The sequence below is a fragment of the Triturus cristatus genome, chromosome 2_1 (genome assembly GCF_964204655.1).
Source record: "Triturus cristatus chromosome 2_1, aTriCri1.1, whole genome shotgun sequence".
Lineage (NCBI taxonomy): Eukaryota > Metazoa > Chordata > Amphibia > Caudata > Salamandridae > Triturus > Triturus cristatus.
Window position 1 is genome coordinate 905,929,461 of NC_140581.1, and position 24,335 is coordinate 905,953,795.

Here is a 24,335-nt window from a genome sequence, read left to right on the forward strand (position 1 = left end):
TCACTGGGTCAAGCTGGGGACAGGTCTGAAGCAGGATCTGGTGGTATGGAGCGAATTCCTAGCCTGCTTTAATGGGACGGTTATTTGGAAGCAGCCCTGGATTGATAGTCAGGAACTTTGTCTTTTCACAGATGCCTCAGGCAGGGAAGGTTTCGGGGCTATCTTGGGCGAGGAATGGTGCGCGCAGGGATGGCCCAATGTTTGGCGCAGGCATAGGATCACCAAAAATGTGACTGTTCTGGAGCTCTTCCCGATTGTTGTTGCACTACACCTATGGCCGGCGGCGTTGTCAGATAGGAAGGTGGTATTTTGGTCTGACAACATGGCGGTTGTTCAGGCAATTAACAACCAGTCCGCTAGGTGCCGGCTGGTGCTGTGCTTACTAAGGGAGTTGGTCCGGGCATGCCTGCGCATCAATGTCGAGTTTAAAGCCAGGCACATTGAGGGTATTCAAAATGTGGCAGCTGACGCTCTTTCTCGTTTTCAGTGGCTCCGATTCAGGGAGGCCTGGCCGCGGGCGAGAGCGCAGATGACCCCATTCCCGGACCATCTATGGAAGATCCTGCAGTGGGACTGAGCCTGAAGGAGATGGGAGAAAGAGCTCTGGCCCCAGGTACCAGAAAGCGTTACAGCGCCCACATGGCAACATTCAGAGCAACTTCTGTAGCGCTGGGAACTTCAGGGGCTGCGTTGGTGTCCCAGGTCCGAGCATTTCTGGTGTGGGCTAGGGGACAGGGGAAAAGCCGTTCATGGGTAGGCAGCCACTTGGCGGCCGTAAGCCACGACACCAAGTTGTCTGGCGGGGCGGATCCCACTAACTCCTATCCCATCCGGGCCGCCTTGAAGGGCTGGGCTAGGGAGGAGCCCAGGGCCCCTGATAATCGGGCCCCCATTGATTTCGAAATCCTGAAAGGCATGCTAGGGGCTCTCGAGCTAGTCACCTACTCTCATTACGAGGCCACGCTGTTTTCAGCCACGTTCTGCTTAGCATTTTTTGGGGCATTCAGAGTCAGCGAGTTAGTGGCTAGGTCCAAGGTCGACTTTTCAGGGGATGCGCTGGCAATTTCAGATGTGTCCATTTCCGGGTCACTGACCATTCATTTACGCAAGTCCAAGACTGACCAGGCGGGGCGGGGGATCAGGGTGGTTCTTCAGCCCCTAGGTGACCCCAGGTTCTGCCCAGTACAATGGGTAAAGGCGTTGTTGGAGTACAGACCGCCCGGCCCTGGTTATCTTCTGTTGCATTCAAATGGTACCCCCGTAACTAGATACCAGTTCGAGCAGGTAATCAGGGCCAGCTTAGCCAAGGCGGGGCTCGCCCGGCCGGACAGAAGGTATTCCAGCCACTCCTTCCGCATTGGCGCTGCCACCGCCGCTCACCTGGCGGGATTAGAGGCCGCTCAGGTGAAGAAATTGGGGCGTTGGGAATCTGATTGCTATAAGATATATGTTCGCCCGTGAGGCAGCTTTTAGTAATGTGTTTGTGATTTTATAGTGTGTATCGTTGAAATCACCCTTTCTGATTAAATAACTTGTGTGTACACCATGTCTCCTCTTTATTAGGACGAGTGGTGTGGGTGATCGGGCATTCATTTGTCGCCCGGGCGGCCCAATGGGCATCGCACCGGAATTGGATGCGACACTTCCCTCAGACTGAAGTGGAATGGATGGGGGTGCCGGGGATGAGATGGTTCGAACTCAGGAATAAGATCGAGCAGAGACTAAGAGCACACGGGTCCACCTTGCCCCACCTGTTGGTGATACACCTGGGTGGAAACGACCTTGTTACCCTAGGGAGACGATTGCTGTTATTAGCCATGAAAAGAGACTTAGGGGAAATCTGCAAGCGTCTGGGCGAGTGTGAGATCGTGTGGTCGGAGATCATCCCCCGCAGGTCTTGGCGGGGAGCTAAATCCTTAGAAGCGGTAGAGCACTCCAGGAGGCGCATTAATGGAGCAATGCGTAAGTTCACATCCCAAAGGGGTTTGGGCTTTATTCGCCATGAGATGATTCGGGGGAATGTAAAGGGGTACTTCGACTTGGATGGAGTACACCTCTCCCAAATAGGCATGGACCTGTTTTTATTGGATTTAAGCGAAGCATTGGTGAATAGAGGGTGCAGGTAAAGAGCTAGGTTGGTGGGGGGCCCTGGCTGCGACGGTTAGCCGCCTCCAGGGCTGTGGCGGAGTTACAGGGCGATCTGGAAGCAGGCCGGTACAAAGGGTACCTCTGCGCGGCACCACGTGGTGCCTGAGCCAAAACGAGGAGCCTCCAGAGAGGTCCCGGAAGCCGGTCGGCGCCCCGCTAGGCCTGCGGGCGGTTGTGGGCCTGAACAACCGGGGGCTTGCTATGCGACGCTCCGCCCCGAGAGGGGGGGTGTGAGTAGAATTTCAACGGCACGTGATCGAAAAAAGAATCACTTGGGGGGGCAGCACTTGCGGGTCATTCCCGTGCTGCCCGGCTCATCAGGCGGGGCAGGTGAAGTAGATGGCCGCCTGCCCTTGGATCGCCCGTAAGATAACCCACCTATTACATATCCTGGAATTATGTAATAAATCCTGCAGCATTTGTTACCCACTTACAACTGTTTCTTGTGTCTTCTTTGGGTAACCTAATTTGGGGGGAGGGGGGAAAGCGGGGTGCCCCTGGGGGTACTATGCCGCTGACCGCGGCCCCCGCAGGGGGCCACTCGGCGGTCGGCGCCTTAGTGGCCCCGGGGCCCCGGTCACCCCTCCCCACTCCCTCCTTCGGGGGGGGCGGGGGCAGGGATCCTGACTGTTGCCCCCCTCCGTGTCGGGGGCCGGAAGTGACGCGCAATGCGCGTCACTTCCGGGCCCAGGTGTGAGGGGAAGGCTATTTAGCCTTCCCCCACCCTCACTGGCGACCTCTTTGTCGCCCACCTCGCCTTTTTACCCTCCCTACCGCTTACCCGGCGTAGGTGTGGTGGGGTGGAGTTTTTTGCTGAACGTTTTAATGTTTTCCTTTTCGTTGCAGGCGGAGTTACAGGGCGATCTGGAAGCAGGCCGGTACAAAGGGTACCTCTGCGCGGCACCACGTGGTGCCTGAGCCAAAACGAGGAGCCTCCAGAGAGGTCCCGGAAGCCGGTCGGCGCCCCGCTAGGCCTGCGGGCGGTTGTGGGCCTGAACAACCGGGGGCTTGCTATGCGACGCTCCGCCCCGAGAGGGGGGGTGTGAGTAGAATTTCAACGGCACGTGATCGAAAAAAGAATCACTTGGGGGGGCAGCACTTGCGGGTCATTCCCGTGCTGCCCGGCTCATCAGGCGGGGCAGGTGAAGTAGATGGCCGCCTGCCCTTGGATCGCCCGTAAGATAACCCACCTATTACATATCCTGGAATTATGTAATAAATCCTGCAGCATTTGTTACCCACTTACAACTGTTTCTTGTGTCTTCTTTGGGTAACCTAATTTGGGGGGAGGGGGGAAAGCGGGGTGCCCCTGGGGGTACTATGGTTTCTCCAAGGGAACAAATGTGTCCTTGCTTAATGTAACTGGTGCTTACGTAAAGCGCTCCAATATCTTCGGGATGAGTTCGCGGCGCTATATAAATCTGCAAAAAAAAACCGAAACAATAAAAAATGTTTTCCCAGTAAAGAAAAAAAAAGAAATGTCCTAATATCCACAACAGGTTGCAGGTCACCAGTGCGAAGTGTACGCGCTGATTTCCACATTGGAGAAAAGGGAGCTCGAGAAACACGAGGCAGGACAGCATTACACTGATTCCTTCTTTGAAGAGTGAGCTGGAAATGTTTGAAAGAATGCTCCAGAGAGCAAAACACGATTTTAAACGGAGCAAATCAGGCGCGTTTCCCACGATAAATATATATGGCAATAACTGACAGGCTGTTGAGGGCCCTTTCATCTCAAGAGACCAGTGGGTTCAGCGGGTGCACACCTGCCCCAAGGCCCTGCTCCCAGTCACACCTCGAGTGTGGGGGGGGGGGGGGGGGGGGGTGCCCCTCATCTTTCATGCTCACAAAAAGACACCTTAATTCCACGGAATGGAGACGGCGAAGCTTGCCAAGAAACGGTTTACTCCAGACATGCCTTGCCTGTTTATGGTCACACCCGCCGATCTTGATTAATACTGCAATGTTTATTATCTTACCAGCGTTTCGTGCTATGTGCTCGCTTACCGTGGCTGCAGGCGCGGTCTTTCTTACTGCAACTGGTGCTTGTAAGTCTCTTTAGGTCGGGACTGTATCAGTGCCCTCTGCAAACCTGGCGAGACGAGGAACCTACGATTCTGGTACCGCGCAGAGGAACATTGCCCGTAGGTTGAATGGCCCCTGGGAAGAGGGCACCCACGGACCTACGTTACGCTCATGTGCAGAAAGGGTTAGACTCCTAGGGGTGAACATGCACATTAACAGGCGCGGCCGGCATGACTGGGGGGGTATGTGGGCGATGTTACTTTAATGAATAAAAGAACTTACCAGGCATCTCCTCCGGTCCCACGTCACATCACGTCTCCTCTGCAACGTGGTGGAAGTAACTTCTCCCCGCTCTTTTCTTTTGCCAATTAGGAGACTGGGGGGCCGGGCGGCAGAACCTGGTTTACTCTGTCCTGGCATTTAATAGGGCATGGGGCGACTTTGCGCAAAACGCATCACCGCCCGAGCAGGAGCCTATCTTCAAACTCCTGCACGACACAGGGCATGCGCAGCATACCTAATGGTTTGTGAATGTGAGTAAAGGGCAATGCTCCTCTCTCACATGCGCAGACCATCTTCTGAACTCCTGCTAGTCTCTACCTGCGTGCGCTGTGCGTGACATGCGCACTTTCACCAGTGAAGCGCACAGGCGGGCCGGGAATATAAACAGACTAATTGTAAGATATCAATTTGTCTGCTTACATTCCTGTTCACCTGTTGCCCGATTCTTTTGTGGGGCGCTGCCCCAACGCCTCTATGGACCAGCCGCCCCTGCTCACCAATCACAACGCTGCCATTGCAGCATTGTGATTGGCGGAGGGGAGGGAGGCTTTCCTGATGACGAGGAGAGCTGCAGCCGGCTGGAATTGGAAAACGCAGGAGTCAGGACCGGACGGCGGGAGTTGGGACCCATCCAGAAGCTGGTGCAGGACGGTTTTATTTGATTTTTTTTTGTCATTAAACCCCTCCTGCCTCCCCCCCATACCACGCGACTACCCCATTCCCCCACCGCCCATCATGCCGGCCGCGACTGCTCTACAGTAAGAGTTAAACAGCAATTGGCCTATGTTTTTATTACACCAAGAGGGTTTTTTTGTATCTTATGTCGAACTACTGATGTTTTTTCTACTTCACTGAATCACTGCTTTTTATGCTGGCATGAACCAAACACTGGAAATATGTGTTCTGCGTGTTTTGTATCAGTATTTACAACCGAGGGTACTTTTAGCTATGCTTTAGATAGGTACGAAACATTGGTACCCGTTTGAAAGTAAGGTTGAAATTTATTGAAGCCACATAAAGCTGGGCAGGCAGTCTATAGATCAGGTTGCTGCCTACAGATCAAGACACATAATCACTGTAGTCTCATTTTCTCCTCTTAGCTTTGTGTGACCTTGGGCAACTCACTTCATCTGGGGGAGAGGGCAGTACTGTGTACACAAGGCAACGGAGCCATTAAGAGAAATAATTTGGACCAGCTACCTTTCACGATTATGTTGAATCTGCTAGAATGTCTTTCATGAACTTCCCTTTTGAGTATTAGATTTCAGTTGTGGTTTATGTTGCACCAGCATTTGTGTTCAAATTTGCAGCTCTTGATGCCACAATCATAGGAAGGACCTTAAGTCTCACATGTCTGGAAGGAAGGTTGAGAATGAATTGGCTTGTGTCTCATTTGTCCTCGATCCATTTCTTGTTACAACCTGTGCTTGCTTAAATTAAGATCTGTGTTGCAGAGACATGGGGTACAGGGCTACGGGGTTGTTCCCGTTAGCTGTGAGCCCCGAGACCTGCTGCCGTGATTCACCACACCACTTTCAAATGTCACTAGCCGCTACTGCCCGGGACACACACCAACCACATACATACTGCACTGCTCTATAACTGAACTGTACCCTTCCCAGGCACACATACAACCAGCGCATTGTACATCACTTCACATCTACCTGACGCAGGCCAAGGGATGGGTTAAGCACACAGCAGAACTTTAAAAAAGTGAGTGAGCCTGTAGGCCTCATTCCAGTGATGCAGGGTAAAAAGATTCTGTTCATTACTACTGATCACTACACAGTATGCTGCCAATACCACTCTTGTGCACTTAACTCCTAGTGAAGACGGTAGCCTTCCACCACTATGAGGGTAGCGCTTTGGGCATCCCTCCCAGTCGAACAGAATCGGTGAGACAGGCCTATATTATGGCGCACACGCATGATCCGTGTTCGCTTATGGCAAAATCCGCATTAGAGATCTACAGTTAGGCACTCGGGGCAGAAGTACACTTCTCTTACCATACAGTGGATTTTTCCCTCCCAATAACACTTATTTTATTAAGCATCAGAGGTTCTTTTACCATGGCTCATTGTTCATGTGTGATGTGTGGGGTTGGTATGGCATGGAGATATTCTGGGAGCCGCCCTGTGTCCTAGATCAGGAGAGTGATGTACAGCTCATTGTAGTGTTGTGCTGTTCCTATTGATCCAGAAGATCTGTACATTTGTGGACAAAATAAACTTTGGGTGAGGTGCTTAGACTAATTCCATGCACCCATGCGGTATGTATTGTCCTAGAGACCAGCTAGCTCACAGTGCCCGCAAAAGCACCCTTTAAACTAAACAGGGAGTTAATGGTTTCTGAAAACCACTGAACATAACAACCCTGACCCCTCAGGGATTGTGGTAACAGATCTAGAACCCCTTCGCCCAATCACTCGTGCACCCTTGCTCTCAGAGAAATATACAGAGAATACACAGTGGGACGATTTGTATATATTTATTGAACCAACATTATTCTAGTATAGAAGACATGTGCTGCGATAATCAGTAGACCGAAGCATATGAAATGATTACGAGCACCAAAAGTGTAAATAGCAGCTATAGTTCTACCATGGTGCTAAAACAGTGTATATATGCAGGCCTATAAAACAAGGTGGTAATCAGGCGACTTCTACTATGCAATCCCTCCTCTATGTGTGTCTAGAGTGTATGTAGGTGTATAGCCAAGAATCCCTCCCACTGGATGATCCAACCCCATTACCTGGCGGGAAAGAATGTAGGACCCATCTTGGTCACTAGCTGGACACCCCTCACTGAGATGTTAGGCAGCTGCTTGACAAAGCCTCGGCATGCAGGGCCCCATAGACATCAGCTGAAGTGTCTCCTCTGCTAACCCCCGGAAATGCTTCTTTATTTATAATAAAAAGCATCCTTGCGCGTATATGCAGAATAGTGTTGTTATGGACATGCAGATAGCCCTGTCTCCCCGAGGATGAAGATAGAACAACATTTGTTCAGTGTGCGTAAAGGCCTTGTACTCAGTGTTTGAGGCATCATGATAATGTTGCACAAAGCCAGATGTGTAAGCAAAGTAGTTTCTGAGAAACCAATCCAACAGTCACGCACATAAATATGTGCAAAAGGCCACAGTAAGAATGTTATTCTCCAGAAAGAGGACAACGTAAGAAAATGTGCAGCGTTGCTACGCGAGCCTAACCAAGGCAAATAACAGTGGTATCTCACATGGGTAGCATTAATTGTGGTTTGAGTGTTAACGGTTTTATATGAAGTCACTGTATCTTGTACATATAGCTATCCTAGGGGTCTGTGCGCTCACAAGCCAACCCAGTAGTCCTTCAGCCCCGTCCTCCATGTAATCCACACATCAGAAGTGATATATCAGTGTCCTGTATATGCCCTTGGCCACAATTGATCGGTATACTGCCCACTAATCGGTCAGAGTTTCTTTTGAAGTGTCTTGTGTTGTCTTCATCAGCAGTGATTTCTTTCTTCAGTGTGTCAGAATTAGAATTAAGTTTATTGTGCAATTAATTAAAATCATTACAATAACACAGCGACCTCCGCTAAAATGGCTGCTAAAATGTAAATAAAAACATTACACTCCTAAGAAATCTGAACAATGTGTCATCATCCGGTTGCAGTAACTGCAGATGAATACTGACATTTAGAAAAATAAAAAAGAATTGCCATTAACATTTCAGTGCAGTAAAATTGTCAACAAACTCGCCTTCGACAAGGTTTGTGTTGAGACCCACGGGGAAGCTATAGTTTGATAGCTATCTGGTAGGGAGAGAAAGCTAGTTCCAAGGGCACCTGACTATGTCTTGCTTGAAATGCCGGTTTTACAGTGCTTCTAAAAGATGAGGTAGACAGAGCACATGGAGATGGATAGCTGGATTATCCATTAAACTGGAAATAGCTTTGTGAATCACATCTGAAACAAAAATAGGCAATGGCTTCCCGGCGGGCAGATGAGTGCGCTGCCTGGGTGCATTTGTTAAACTGCTACAAATTAAAGTGCCCCTTGAAATGCAACTTATAGGGTCTCGAACAACTTTTTTTTTTGTGTAAATTCTATTTATTGTTTTTCAACAAAACAAAAAAACATCCTGAGCATCATTACAAGCAATAATTAGTACATCAACAGCTCTTATGTATCTCTAACATTGATAGCATTAGTCCCTCTCACATAATATAACAAAGCATTTCACTACATCAGCAGTGCATTAGGAGGTAGATGGCAATTCACCCGACACCATGCGCTCGTCTCCCTCACATGCCAGCTTTGCCTTACTACATATCCATGTAAGCTTGTATGTAGGCAGGGACGCGACCTGTGTGAATATGATCCTGTTACTGTCGCATGTGATCTCGCTGTTGTCCAGTTCAGGAGACCCTGCATGCATGCTTATATACTCTGGGCTTTCTCCACTTCCCTTGGGTGCTTCCGGCCACTCATTACAGTGCTCGCAATGTTATTATGCATCGCTAGTAGGGAGTCCGTACCACTGACCGCAATTTTTATCTTGGAAATCTTCTATCTGAATGTGAAATAAGTGTCACTTAGGGGAATTTCTATGTCGCTCCTACTGCAATGAAAAAGTTTATTGTGTAGGTACTTCTGTGTCAGAGGAATCAGGCCCAAGCGGGTGCGATAATAGGTAACATGTCAATGGGGCCCAGATATCCCTAGGTCTAGAGGCACTAGGCATCAGTTCAGCATATGTGGTGAGTCGTTCTTGGCAAACCACCAAATCATCAATCCACTCCTTAAATTTGGGCGCCTGTCCCCTGCCCCAGCGACAAGCCACCCGCCTCTTAGCCATGAGTAGAGCGAGAGCAACGTATTTACGATGTGTCGCCTGTATTGGTTTGACATAGCCAAGCAGCGCCATCAGGGGCGTGGGTTCAATGCGCGCATTTGTCATCAAAGCCAAAGCGTCAAAAACTTGCCCCCAAAATTCATGCACCCCCGGGCATTCCCAGGCCAGATGAAGAAAATCTGCCCTAGGAACTCGACATCTATCACATCTGTCCGAATCTCGCAGATATCTGTGCATCTTGGCTGGGGTGTAATATAATCTATGAAGAAACTTATAAGGGAGTATGCAAAGCCTGCTGCTAGCCGAAAGCCTCTCAGTTTGCAAGCAGCAATATTCCCATTGTTCATCCGTCAGGACGAACCCCAGCTCCTCGCTCCACCGCGTGCGGGAGAGCGTGGCCGGCAATTCACTCTGCGTGCGCACCATCCGAAATATTAGGGAGACAAGGCGTTTATTCATCGTACTTTTAAGTATTAGCTGAAGCGGAGCTAGAGCCTGCGGCTCCGCTGGGAAGTCCGTGGTTAAAGACCGAATTCCGTGTCGAAGGCGGATATATAGAAAGACATCCAGCTGGGTCTGTTGCAGGCCCTGGAAGACATGTTCAACAGTGCGAAAGCAACCATTATGGTATAGGTCCCCCCCAAGTGTTAATGCGAGTGCGCTCTTTAAAGTGGTGAAATATTGTTTCTTGGAACAGTGGTATACCCGGATGATAACTGAGGGGCAGTAATGGGGAATAAAGTATGGTGACATTCAACATGCACCCTATGCGTTGCCAAGCCACCGTTGTACATGTGAGAGTGATCGGCATCCTGACTCTGGGCGCGACCGGGTCATATATCACTCCCTCTATTGGAGTGGGGTATGCAAGCCAATGCTCAGCCGCTACCTGCGGCATATACCTTGGCTGCTTCACCCAGAGTTCAAAATTCTGTATTCCCAACCCTCCCTGTGCATACGGCCTAATGAGTACCTTCCATTGCAGTCTCGGCTGCTTCCCTCCCCCCCCCCCCCCATATTAGGCACGTCAGTTCTGATCTGAGGGTCCTAAAAAAATAGGCCCCTGGATAGTACGGAATATTTAAAAATAAATAGAGCAGTTGGAGAAGTATTACCATTTTAATTAGGGATGCCCGCCATGGAGAGGGGAAGTGCTATCCAGCAATTAACATTTTCCGTTATGCGAGTCATTGCAGTACCATAATTCAAGCGCATGAGTTCCTGCCTATCTTTAGTGACCCGAATTCCCAGATACCTCAGCTCATCATCGCACCACTCTAAGGGATAATCCAGCTGGAAGTGTGCCGTTGCAGTCATCAGTGGAAAAATGCAAGACTTCCCCCCAATTAATTTGAATCCCTGATAAAGTCCCAAATATTATAAATTATCTTAATATCGGGTTCATATTTTGTTGCGGGTCCCGAATATATAGCGTAATATCGTCGGCATAAAGTGATACAAGTACCTGCCGCATATTACACCGTAAAGCCTTGTCATTGTGGTGCTGCCGCAGTCTCGCAGCCAAAGGCTCTATCGTAAGGGCAAAAAGCACGGGGGATAATGGGCACCCCTACCGGGTGCCTCTAGTAATTTGGAAGGTCTGGGATGTGTGCCCATTAATGACCACTTTAGCAACCAGGAATTGGTAGAATAGCCGAATCCATGAGAGGAAGAGGGGTGGGAAACCCATCCGCAGCATAACCCCAAAAATGTAGTCACATTCAATGGAATCAAACACCTTAGTGGCGTCTAAAAACACAGCAGCCAATGGCAAATCAGGCGAGACATTATTCAGAATAGCAAAAAGTGTTCGTAAATTATGAGAGGTGGCTCTCCCGGGCACGAAGCCCGACTTATCTGGGAGAATCAGGTTTTCCATTAGCAGACTCAGGCGAGTGGCGATGATTTTGGCCAGTATTTTAGCGTCACAGTTAAGGAAGGAAAGCGGCCTATAGGAGTCACATTGCCGGGGCGATTTCCCAGGTTTCAAACGTGAGACAATAATAGCCTCCCTCATGGATGTAGGCAGACAGCCAACCTCCAGTGATTCTTCATACACCTCACGTAAGATGGGGGCCATTAGATCTATGTATGTTTTGTAAAACTCTATATCGGGATACCATCCGTTCCCGCGGCTTTCCCCGATTGCATGCTCATAATAGCATCCCTGACCTCGTCCAGCTCAAATGGTGCTACATCTCCCAAATAACTCTCCAACTCCAGATCGTCCCTCCTCTGGGTGGTGTATAAGCGGTTATAATGTTGCGTAAATGCACTAAAGATGTTGGCAGTATCGCAATAAACCATTCCGTATGTATCCTCAAGCTCCATCACATAATTTGAGTAGCGAGACTTCCGAATCGTCTGGCCAATGCCTCATCAGGTCTATCTCCCTCCCCATAACAGCGGGCCACCCAGAACATACCCCGGAACAGAGTTTCCCTCTGCATCCATATATTCCGTGAGTGTCTCCCTAAACGTGAGTTGTGTGACACTGCTCGGGTCCGTGGCTAATTGTGCTTCCAACGACTTAAGCTCCCCCTCCAATCTACGCAATGTGTTGGTTATGTCTTTTAGCACACCCGACCCTTTTGCAATACAGAACCCCCGGAGCGTGGCTTTGAACGCTTCCCAAATGGTTTCCACACTGTCCACCGAGCCTTTGTTACACGTTAAGAAATCTATTATTTCCTCTCGCAGCTCTGCCTGAAAGACTGACTAGTAAAATGGGAGCATGCAGTCACCAAGCCCTGCGTGGCGTGTAGAATTCTGAGGACGCCAGCGTGATTCTAACCGGGGCGTGATCCGAGTATGGTCTAACTAGATGCTGCACTTGAACTATCGCTGGGCCCAACCCTCGGAACACCAACCAATAGTCTAGCCGCGACCATGACGCTGCCTGTGCCGTGTAATGCGTTCCCTCTCTTGCGTGTGGGTGGGTGTGTCTCCAAGCATCAATCAATTGATAGGCGGTTATAGTATCTTGGAGAATTGCACGCTTTGGTGTAATGATGAGGGGCAGGATGTGATCTACCCAGGCATGGGTCATACGTTACATTAAAGTCCCCCTCCCCTCCAGATAATGTGACTAGAGCCTATATCGAATATCTTAGCCCATAATGATGTGAAAAGTGTGGGTGCATCCATATACGGTCCATAGCAACAGGCCAGCGTGACTGAGACCGAGCCTAGTCTCCGCCAGGCAGTATCGTCCCTGCGAATCACAGGTGGCTCCGGCTAGTTGAAATGGTATCTGTTTTTTTAATAAGGATTACCGTACCCCTCGCATAGGATGAATAGGAGGAGAAGATTCTATACTCCGCCCATTCGTTTGCAAAGTTGTTCGGTTTTTGGGGAGTGAGGTGCATTTCCTGCAACATGGCTATGTGCACTCTGTGCCTATCCAGATACGCTAATGTGTGTCTTTTCTTCCTCGGGTCCCCCATGCCCCTGATATTCCATGTAATTATATTTAATGTTCCAGATTCGCTATCAGTCATATTCCGTGACATTTGCTATCAACTTGAGTTATGCCCTCCAAGAGGCCCTCCATGCTCTGTACTCTATATTAGGTCAATACCTTAATTTGCTTAGTATGCTCACACTCTAATGCAACTTCTATCATCTCCGAATCGACAAAGAAAAAGTCCTGTTGGATAATTGTCATACAAATAACACAACATACCCCCCTTCTCCCCTCCCCCACCCACTGAAGCAACCCCAACCTGCCCGAAATGTTCATCCACCCGCCCTCCCCTAAACCCAACATAAACAAAAACAACATTACAGCCCCTGCAATTAATATGCATTGAGCATTCCCCGGGGGATACCCATTGGGGGGACATTCCTAGGCGGCAGCACAGGTACCTCTCACCCGTGGAGCCCATCGCTAATGGCCGAACTGGGCTCGTACAGGCAGAGGGTGCCCGATGCACAGTGGGTATTGCTCAAAATGGGCCCTCATCTGAAAAGATCAGGTGTCTCTTACTGTAAATCCTATCTCCAAATGGTTTGCACAACACAGGCTATAATTAACACAGCTATACAAAGGGCCTGAGTCATTACGAATCATCTTCCGCTCCCGGCGATGCTGATCGCTGTGATGCCACCATGCTTCCATCAGTGCGACTCGTGCGCCTGATACGCTTGAGAAATTCCTCCACCTGCTGTGGCTTTGTAAAAAAATTGTGTTTACCCTGATGAGTAACCCTAATCTGCGCAGGATATAATAGCGCATAATCTATTTGTGCTTTCCGCAGCTTATTCTTAACATCCATAAATTTGCGCCGCTCTTCCTGGACTATCGGCGTGAAATCCTAGTAGATGGAGAACGTGTTCCCCTCATAAGACAGAGTCTGTTTACTTCTTGCAACTCGCAAAGCCACATCCCGGTCCCTATAGTTTAAAAGCCTCGCTATAATGGGCTGTGGAGCGCTGCCAGGTGGAGGTCGCGGCCCCAGAGATCAGTGGGCCCGTTCTACAATAAACTGGTTGGAAAAGGACTCGGTTCCAATCGCAGACAACAGCAGTTTCTCGACATATTCTTCCATTTTCCCTGTGTTGGTCGACTCAGGAATTCCTAATACACGAATATTATTGCGCCTACTGCGCGCTTCTAAGTCCTCATTATTTGCAGCAATAAGCTTTAGAAGCTTATCCATGTGGGCTAACTGCGTTGTATAAATGAAGGAAAAACCTCTTATCTGACCTGTCTTAATTTTTGCAGCAATAGTCATTTGTACTTTTCAAATTCCCCAGAGTACAATATTATTTCAAAAACAGTTTACTATTTCATCTTTTTATTATTTTCTTTTTTATATAAAAAGACATTCATGTACTTTCTTTTAACGTGTACTTTATATACAGTTCATACATTTCCACAAAAATATTTCCACATTAATTGAATTACACCAATTTATAAAGTTAGAAGACAAAACAATTGGAAGAAACATACGAGAGAAACCCCCTAGAAAACCATCACATTACCATTCTCACCTGTCATTCGCTCTTACATACCATCAGTCATTCCACACACAAAAAAGAAATTACTTTTTGTTAAAAACGAGAACCAACTCTGGTGTGAGATCCTGCTTGAGTTATGATCCAAGAATTGGTATAGTTCTTGAACAATCCTGGAGTATTGTAGTCAAAACATTGACATAGGTTTCTTCTATGGGTCTCCCAGATGTATGGTAAATTGAAAAACGCATATCTTATATTCCCCAGGTTACTTTTATATACACAGTTTTTTATACATGTAATTCTTTTGTTATTACATTTAGAGAGAACCCCTGCTTATCGCCGCTTAGACGATAAAGATACTTCTAAAAATGTACTGGTCCTGATGAAGGAGACGTGAAATTTGCATATAGTCTCCGAAACGTGCGTAGTCCAAGAACAATAACCATACATCTGGGAGTGCCAGTCGCCACCAGCAACGCTCCTTGACACCCTCCTACCGCCCTCCGCCACAGCGCGGGTCAAGGCTTCCCCCGCCGATGCTGCAACAGGCAGCATCCCTCACCGCCAGATATCAAGCTGTGTTGGGCGCCGCTTAGGGTTCCAGCACAATTTTTTCTTCACCGCCGCTTGATCCGCTCCTCCGGGCCTGGGATCCGCGTGGGCAGCAGCGGACTCTCGTAGCGACCGAGGCCGCTCTAGATCGCCTTGCCACTCCGCCTCCTCCCTCGGTCAAAAGTTTGTGGTGCCAGATCTAGATCAGGGTCGATCGAAAATCGCCAGTTTTCTCAGCGAGTCTGCAGCCAGCTTATAACTATTAGCAAACAACGTTCCCAAGCAGTGAGGAGACCATTAAGCAGGATAAATAAAAGATTAGTTCATCGGGCTGCCTGAGCCTCACACTTGTGCGGCCATCTTGCGCGTGCGCCACCTAGCGCCCCGCCCGGGTCTCGAACAACTTTATACAGTGCTATGGATGTCCAGCTAAAGAGGTCTAGTCAAATCAAATAAATGGCCGTGCCATTAATACAAATTTTGGCCGTTATATTCCAGTCATGCCAAGATCAACTTTAACTGCCATTAATCTAGGGCTGGCATAAAAAACTGCAGCCGATGCTCAAGTGGTCACCGCTGCCAACGCAGAGAACTGATTCTCAGCCAAAATAAATATGTGAAAATACTTAATCTTGGACTGCTGCTCACCAGTGCACCATTAGCGGGGCAACTAGCTAGTGCTCGACGAGAAGTGGTATATTAAAGTGCTTTGTGTAAGACTGCTCCTTGAGGTGCAAATAGTAAACATTTCCCAGTTTACTCTGTTGGGTGAAACAGTGCCCACCTAAAACCCTTGCCAATTTGGAGTCCCAGGCCAAATTACCAGGTTACAGTATAGTACTATGGGAGCCCAGCCATTGCTTTTCCCCAATTCATCAAGGAGCGAAACAGCACTAGGGGTAGACAGAGCCCTTGGTGCCCATGGGCTCTACAGCCTCATGAAGGGCTAGGAGCAGCAATTTAAGAAACTTGGAATGGACTGGTAACTGGGTCAAATCCCCCTTTAAACAACATTTCATAGCTTTGTTATAGGTCTGGATATTTAGGAACCTCAAGATGGGTCGTAACTAGCAACATGCCCACCGTAACCAGGCTCCCGGATGCATTTTCTACCAAATGTCTATCTGTTGCCATTGCCATAACCACATTTTAAACTTTCCGGAAGTGGTCCTACTTTCAGTGCTCTGTAGCGGGGGGAATCATACGGTCTAGATCTGTATCACAATTGTACAAAGTGGGACCCCCTGTTTAACTATACCAGTTCTCAGGACAGGGAAAATACTTTTGTAATTTGAACACCCATGAGCAACTACACACAATTAAACAGTATATGATTAATGTATAAATTGGCCAAAAGTCTACTGAATGAAAAAAATCAATCTACTTTATTTTTGACTTGACATTGTTTTTAAAAACAATTAAGAACATGATATACCAAATGAAAAGATACAGTCACATATATATCAGATAATCACATCTCCATACAGTCACACATACACAACAACATCATTACATAGTGCTTCTAATGACTTAGTCTTATGTTTCCCAATTCAGGGCGAAAATAGTCCACGAACATAAATGAACAATAACACTCAAAGTTAATTTGGTGTCACAAATGACATGATCACAGAATGTGTGGCTTGAATGGTTTATTGATCTTTGTAGAATCAACACGCGTTTCGGCGACAAGGGCACCTTCATCAGGAAAGCCACATATAGGACTGTAAAATGTAGAAAATAGAAATCCCTAGGTGGAAGCTAAAAACAGGAAATACTCTGGCACAGTGACTTAAAATGACCACTTATTTAATGGATAGCAGGCAGTAGATATATGGATATGGAGAAATAGCTGGATATCTGTCACGGATCTTTCAAAGATTCAAATGGACAATTTGAATCTTTGGAGGATCTGTGACGGATATCAAGCTATCTCTTTGTATCCATCTATGAACTGCTTGCCAACCAGTCTCCCAGATGTGAGGGGACACAACCTGATGTTTCCACTTTCTGCTGATAAGAGCTGAGGATCTGGTGAATGAGCCTAGAAACCTGCCTGGCCCTGCAGAAAGAGAGGCTGTCTAGGACGAGTGCCCCAGCATGTTGCAGGTATGCAGGGCACCATAAGGAAACAAAAGGCGATGGAAGCAATGCTTGCAAATAGTCTAAGCACTGGAAATCTCTCTGGGTAGCATTCCAGCCCCTTATTTTTAGCCCGCTGTGTCACTAGAGGGAAGCATACCTTATACAAATCAGCACTGACCCTTCTCCTCATAGAAATAGTCCATTCAGAACTGCCAGGTAAGGCACCCTCCCAAAAGGGAACACAAGCAACCCTAGACTGGTTGCATATTTATTAGGCATCTTCATTGAGCCATTGCTTGGACACTGTGGCACAGTGGGCAAGAAAATTAACCTGTAATGATCCATGCTATAAAGACTTCCCAGTTTCTCTCGCAGTCCTAGCACGAACAGTATCATTTATGCACCACTGAGAAGATTCCTGTCATGCCCGGCAGTCTGGCAGATGCTTGGGATATTAGTACTGCCACTACCAGTACAGAAAGCGAAAGCTGAGTTACCATCATGGCTATGTCTAATTTTCAGATATGCACAATAGAGTATTTAATAATTCAGTATATATTAAAAATGAATAAAACCTGCAGCCCATGCAATTCTTATCCCATTTGGGTGGCCTGGAATAGTCTGAGGCGGCAAATGCCACAGAGACATCTTGGCTAGGAGTATCCAACTGGTATGTTCGAATCACATGTCTGCAGCCAACCATGAGGGCTGTCATTGCCAAAGATTTGTGTGACTACACAGACCTACCCAGGGAGTCTGCTCCACAAAGCGGGACCTGAACAAGGCTGTGGTCCCGCAAGGAAAGGACTCGTGCCCACGTACAACCTGAACTGCAAAACAATCAAGAGCAGGGAAATTCGGGGCTTAGCCTGTATATGTGGACAGCCTGACGCATACGGGCAATACCGCCACACTGCATTTGGGCAATACCACCACACTGCATTTGTTGGACTCATAACATACCAAGTCCTTCGATGCTTAAGGTATCCTTGGTGATCTTAAGACATTATTTGAGAAAAGCACAGTTACATTAAGCCCATAGCAATTTTGCTGTGCTCCTTGAGTTTTTCAAGGGACATCAGCAAATTTGCTCTGAGAAGAGTTAGATCCAAGGGCGATGACAAAATAACATGCTTTACGACTGGCCCCTTTATGCCATTCCCTTTGGGTGAGACCTATACAAGGGTTGATTCCAATGGTTGAATAAACTACCTTCACATTTTAGTTATCAGTCAAATGGAACAGAATGTCCTCAGGCTCATCTCAGCCACTCATCAGCCCTTTAAGGCTCAGGCTGCAAACACCAGCAGTCCTGTTTGAAATATTGAAGGGTGATCTATTCCTCCTCATTTTCTTGGAGGTCCGAGCAACTTCCTAATCACCCATGATGGGTTCTCGCAAGTCAAATGAGCTTTGTGGTTACGATTACAGCAGAGGCTCTGATACACAAATACCCATTTTTTAGGTAAAGGGAGCAGTAAGTGTTTGGGGAAATTTGTGTTAGAGACCAAATATTGGCACCCTGAGGCTTGTATTCTATCACCCTTCTTTTGTTTTCATTTGCAGAGTTGCTCTAGCATTTCACCATTCTCTCAATTAAATAAGGATGGAACGTAGGATCATTCAATCAGTGCCACTGGATTTATAAAGATTATCTTTATCGCCACATATTGACTAAAGAATGGCGGCTTTTTAGATGATTCCGTAAGACTTCTCAATTTGTCCAACACTGAAGTAGGAGACAGAAGCACTTGCAATACATTCCTGAAACAATGTTTTCAGACAGTCCAAACGTTTGTGCCCATCAAGCAATATACAAATAGAAACATACTTGTCCTACAAAGGAACTCTGCTAGGTTTTGCTTGAGAAAACAACCGAAGTTTACACATAAGGCACTGTGCTGGCTCCAGAGTATCTACAGACATACATCTAGAGGTCTATTGGGAGTGCCGGGGCAACTAGCCAATGCTGACTTGGACTGAATGCACAGCATTGATAGATGCCATGTGAGCTTTCCACGCTAAGGGGTCCATTAGAATGTAGGGCGGATCGCCAACACCCGCATGGCGGTGGCGATCCGCCCTATATCCTTCCTCGCCCGCCACCCATTTCCCCCCCGCCATATTAGTATGGCGGGGGAGACCCCGGCGGACGGAAAGACCATCCGCCGGTTGTCCGTCAGTCGACCAGTTGACCAGGCGGAAAAGGGGCTATATATGGTGGCGGTGTCTGCTAGACACCGCCATCCATATTAGCATGGGCAGCGGAGCATGGCTTTCCATGGCGGAGATCCCGCCATGGAAAGCCATGCGGAGTCTGCTTTCGGGGGCCCGTTGCGGGCCCCCAGGGTTTTGTGGGTGGGGGGTGCACATGGGGGGTACCTATGGTGCCCCCCTGCATTGTCATGGACATGGTGGCAGGCACCTCGCAGTGCCGGTCACCTTGTGCATGACAATGCACACAGTGCATTCCCAGCATTGTCGTGGGTGATGCTGTGAGCACCGCCCGCCACAATGATGGGAATGGAGGATGCCACCACCACGGTGGCAGTAGCATCCTAATTGCAGGTGTGGGACCGCCGCACCACTGGCAGCCCGTCCCAGCCCCGCTAGGGTGGCGGGCATCCTAATCGGCCCCTCAGTCTCTCAAAACCTCTAAACATAAGCTAAAAGGGGACTTCTTCCAAGAAGCATCCTAAGACTATAAGCCACTGCCACATATCTCAGCATTTGGCTCCACCACAAAGAAGCTATGAATGTTATTGTACACAGTGCGTAATTTGGGCCGGTGGTTTATGGTGCTCAGCAACGGCACTTAATTCTCAACACCGGCACTTATGACAGTCCACCACATGGTGGCACAGTCAGTCTAATTTTTAGATAAGCACAACAACAGAGTTCTTAATAATTCAATATAAATTAAAAATGATTAAACCTGCAGCCCGCACCATTCTTATAGCGGAGGGTGGCCTGGAATAGTAGTCTGAATTGTCAAACTTGTAAAAGTGTGATGGTAATTGTGTTGTACTGTAATTTGCAGCACTGGCAGGGGCAATGGGTGGTGCAAGCTACAGTGGCCACCTGATACAGGCCCCTTTTTTTGCTTTACAAATTAAGCACTCAATGCAATTTAGCACTGTTTCAATTTTTCGTTCTTAAGTCACATTCACATTGTCACCCTGAAATACTTATACCAGGCAACTCAGACAGGCTACTTGAACTCTCTATATGCCACCTGAACACAACTCTCATGTTTTGCACTGGCCACTGAAGCAATAGCCGTTTTAAATCTTCATATCCAAATGGATAGGACTAAGTAAATGGAATTATTTGTACAGTGCATATTGTGGGCCCTAATAGGCTGCAGAATATATATATGCTAGTCAGCAACATGATAACTAAAAAAACAACAAGGTAGCCACGTAACAACATGGCTGAAAAGAAGGTTTCATTAAGTGCACTAAGTGCAAGGCCTGTGGGTATGGTAAAAACACTGCATCTTACCCTATGGGTCTTTCAAAAAGAGAAAAAAAGATCAAAGATCAAAGGATATTATTCCTGTAAAACAGATTATGCTGTTTACATACATTCCGCAATGCCCTTGTGGCATGAGGTACGTGAGCAGCACAATCCACCCTGTCCATAAGAGGGTGCTGCAGCATCTCAGAGCTATTCAGAATGGGGATAGGACATATCCAGTGACGCGCCACTGAGTCACATCATGAGAAAAATTAGGGGGTAAACGAGAGAAAAAGCTCAGAAAGCTCGAGTCTTGTTACATCCTGGCACTCAATACACGTGCCCCTATAGGTTTAAATATGGAAGAAGACCTGATTACACACTTATAAGTGCTTAAAGGTGTCTTATTACAATTAATATAAATAACAGCATACAGCCTCCTTGAATCTGTTTTTAACTGTTTTGTTTAATAATTTCTACACTATTTTGCATAAGTAAAAATTAAAGACTGGTACTAAATAAACAGTAATGCCCACTTGGACTTGATAGCAATCATTATGAATACACCAAGAGGTGCATGAACCTGGCGCTAAGTGGACCAAAATTGATAACAGATCCACGGAGGTCAATAAACCCACTGGGGTTCAATATAACATTTGGGTTTATTAGGGAGCCTGATACAAGATCAAATTTTAATGTACTTTAATTGTGCAATCAAGTTAAAATTGTGTAAATTTGTAAGCAGCGCTGACGGTTCATTTGGAGTTTTGTTTCTGCATTTAGGCAGAAAATAAATTTGTAATCTACGCTGGTTGGCGGTCTCTAAGAATATAATGTTCTTGGAAAATGCAAACTCAAAACACCTTAATGTGTAAAAAGAAGGGTACATATTTTACTATGTGATAACATATTGTTAAGATTGGATAACAATTGTCGAATATATAGAATGTGGCGCTTCTGGTATCATGATGGAAACTACCAGTCTTTCTTTCAATGCACTATTATTGTAGTCACATCACATGACTTTCCACAAGCACGAACATTTAAAATGGTTGAATTGTTTCTCACAAGTTGTTGGTGATCAAGCCTGCAGGACAGGCGAAACGCGTTCTACCAGCTGACTAAAAATAAATGAAATTTAGCCAGAACACGATGTCGTCATTCCTTGGTTCCCGAGGCATTTGTAAATATTATCGGACCTTGCTGTGGTGGTCCGCGTTCGACGACGCACCCTCTGTTTAGGAGAAGCGGTGGCCGTTACCAGAGCAGGGAGGAGAAAAAAATATATACATATCATGTGATCAAGGCCTCGTTGGAGGCTGAAACGCGTAATGGCGGAGGTGCGGGAGTTTCCAAATAAACCAACTTTGCACTGACTCTGGGTCTGCCTTTTCGTCCTTCTGATTATCTGGTGGCGGAATCCTTTGGATATATATATCTTCCACAGCAGGATCCCAGGGGTACCACCATCCAAAGAAAGGCGCAACACCAGGAAACAGACTCCAAAGGTAAAGTTGAGGGTTAAATGATGATTTATTCAAGCATCAAGTGTCCAAATGATGCGTTTCGGCCGCCAGACATGCGGCCTTGATCACAACTATATAATTTTTTTCAGTTTACAGTGAAGACAGATTTATCTTCGGCTGAGGAGAGAGCAGTTAAAAAAAATAAACAGTGACCCCCCCCCCCCCCCACCCCTCCCCTCCCCTCCCCTCTCCCCCCTCCCTGGTCTTAGAAAGGCCATGAATACTTTTCACTGTTCCCAGATCAAAAAATATGTTTCAGAGTTGGGAAACAATTCTGCATACTGCTTAACAGCCAAATGACAATTCGGTTTGAGGCATGCACTATACTAATGGTCAATATAGAGCGGAAAAGGTTCCCCTTCAGCGCTTTAAAGCGCTCCACGGGATATCTCTGCTAGATTAGAGCACTCTGTGTTATAAACGTGTACATCAATCAATTAATATACGTCCAAATGCTCATACAATCCTTGGCAGCTACGTAGACAGCAAAAACAATGTTAGGTGAAAGTGGCTTTTGCGAAATAGACAACTGCCCCTAGATAAACGGAAGTAGACTGAAGTCCCCTAACTCTAGAAAGGCCACACAACAACAAAAAAAAGATGGAATAGATGTAATGGCAATTTACATCCTAGGCTATATAGTTACTTCAAACATTTTGATGAACTTAAGTGCATAGTCCTGTATTTTCAAATTAGTTTAACCTTTCGAAACTAATTACAAAGAACAATAATATCTCGGCTACATTGCAATGTAATCCCTTCTTTATCCAGTTTTTCTTGCGCGAAGAAAGAGAAAAAAGCAATAAACTGCGGTTTAGATATACTGTGGGGATTGGTGAGACTGGTCATGGGAACAAACAAATGATTTACCAGCCTGTGCCAACTGCCAAGATGAAACAGAAGACAGAATAATGCAGCGGTGTTCGGCCTCTTGTGTACTAGCTCTAGAAACAAGTTCTGCCATTTTGCAGACTTTGACCCCAGAAGGAACATTTTATCCCCGTAAACAACAAAGCACTAAACGAAACACACAAGCGCACCACCATTCGCTGACGCCAACTCTCGGTTTAAAACAACAGTCTGTATAATGGAAAGGGCTTACGCAAAAAAGAAACAGCATGAGGTGCTAAAGCACACACAGCTCTATTTCGTTCGGTGCCAGCCTGCTTCACACAGACTGTGCGCACTGGTAGCAATTATCAAATGGAAATTAAAAGGGCTTACACTTATTAACGTGTTACACGTATACCTACTTCCCCGAGCCGCTGACTCCCATAATAACGATAAGCATGCTGCCTGCAGTGAATGACAACACGGAAGTGCTGTTTCAAACCAGTGCTGGCGAGACATCACTTTTCGATCCCGCCTATCTTTTTCCTCCCATTGGCTGTAAATCCACGCCCCTGAAGGGCGGGGCTTGTGCGAGGCGTTCCGGAGTCAAGCACCCGTTAGATTGTTTACGTGAACATCGCGCAATGATGTACTGCTAGTTAGTATGTTGCCAACTCTCTCAATATGTTTGCAGAATATTGTTACGATTTTGCTTGCTTATTTCGTTCACTTCCTTGCCTCTCTGATACGCACGCATCTGCTGTGCCTATTGTGGATTTTTATTTATTTGTTCAATGCAGTTTAATATAGCGCGAACTTTACCCAAGTTTATTATTCGTGTTTAGTCTTTTTAAACCATTACACTGTATGTTAAATATAAAAACATGTGAGAAACATTCATAAAACCTTTTGAGCACTTATATTACAAAATTTCTGCTTAAAAAAAATATATAAATGTATGACAAAATTCATAGTGTCATCTCATTAAAATCCATAATATGCTTCACATATCTCTCATGAGACTGAACATTGGCAAAGTTTCTTTACAGTTGGAGTAGATACAAAGCGATTCTTTTTTTCTTGCATTGTATTTGTTTAAACTGGGTTTATTATATCTCGTCAAGATCATTGTTCGTTGTTAATTTCAATATTGTCCTTGATCCTGAATTTTTCTTCTTGCTGGGTATTTATTTATTTTACTTTATTTATTTATTTACTTGAGTTTTATATGGGGCTGGCTAGACCCGGAGGTATCAGAGTGCTTTACATGAGGAGAGTATATAGGTTACAAGTTACACATTGTTACAGAAGGTACATCAATTGCAAGTTGCATCGTTGGTTCATGGCGTGTGGAAGGGTGAGGGGGTAATGTAACAGAACGACGGGGAGGGAGATTAAGTGGAGAAAAGGCACAAGGATAAACAAAGCAGGCAGGGGGAGAGCGATTCAAGGGAGAGAGGAAAGGAATAGGGGAGGCAAGCAAAGAATGAAGGAGGGAAGAGGTGGGGGTGGGGGTAGGAGACACAGCGAGGTGGGGAGGAAGTAACTGTGTCTGATGTCCAGCTGGATGGGGGACAGCTCCCTGCGGTAAAGGGAACATTCCCAGTCTTCCATTTAGTGTGATTCCCTTGTGG

The 24,335-nt window shown here is 46.8% G+C and overlaps 1 protein-coding gene across 3 annotated transcripts in view; it reads right to left on the reverse strand.

Moving 5' to 3' along the window:
• The window catches only part of IDNK (IDNK gluconokinase), a 152,804-nt gene extending 129,557 nt beyond the window's left edge, over window positions 1–23,247 (reverse strand). For all 3 annotated transcript variants that reach the window (XM_085633168.1, XM_085633164.1, XM_085633163.1), the window contains exon 1: window positions 23,124–23,247. In XM_085633168.1, the coding sequence (XP_085489294.1) occupies window positions 23,124–23,161 (38 nt within the window). In that variant the 5' untranslated portion in view covers window positions 23,162–23,247. The remainder of the gene's footprint in view (window positions 1–23,123) is intronic.
• Between the last annotated feature and the right edge of the window lie 1,088 nt (window positions 23,248–24,335).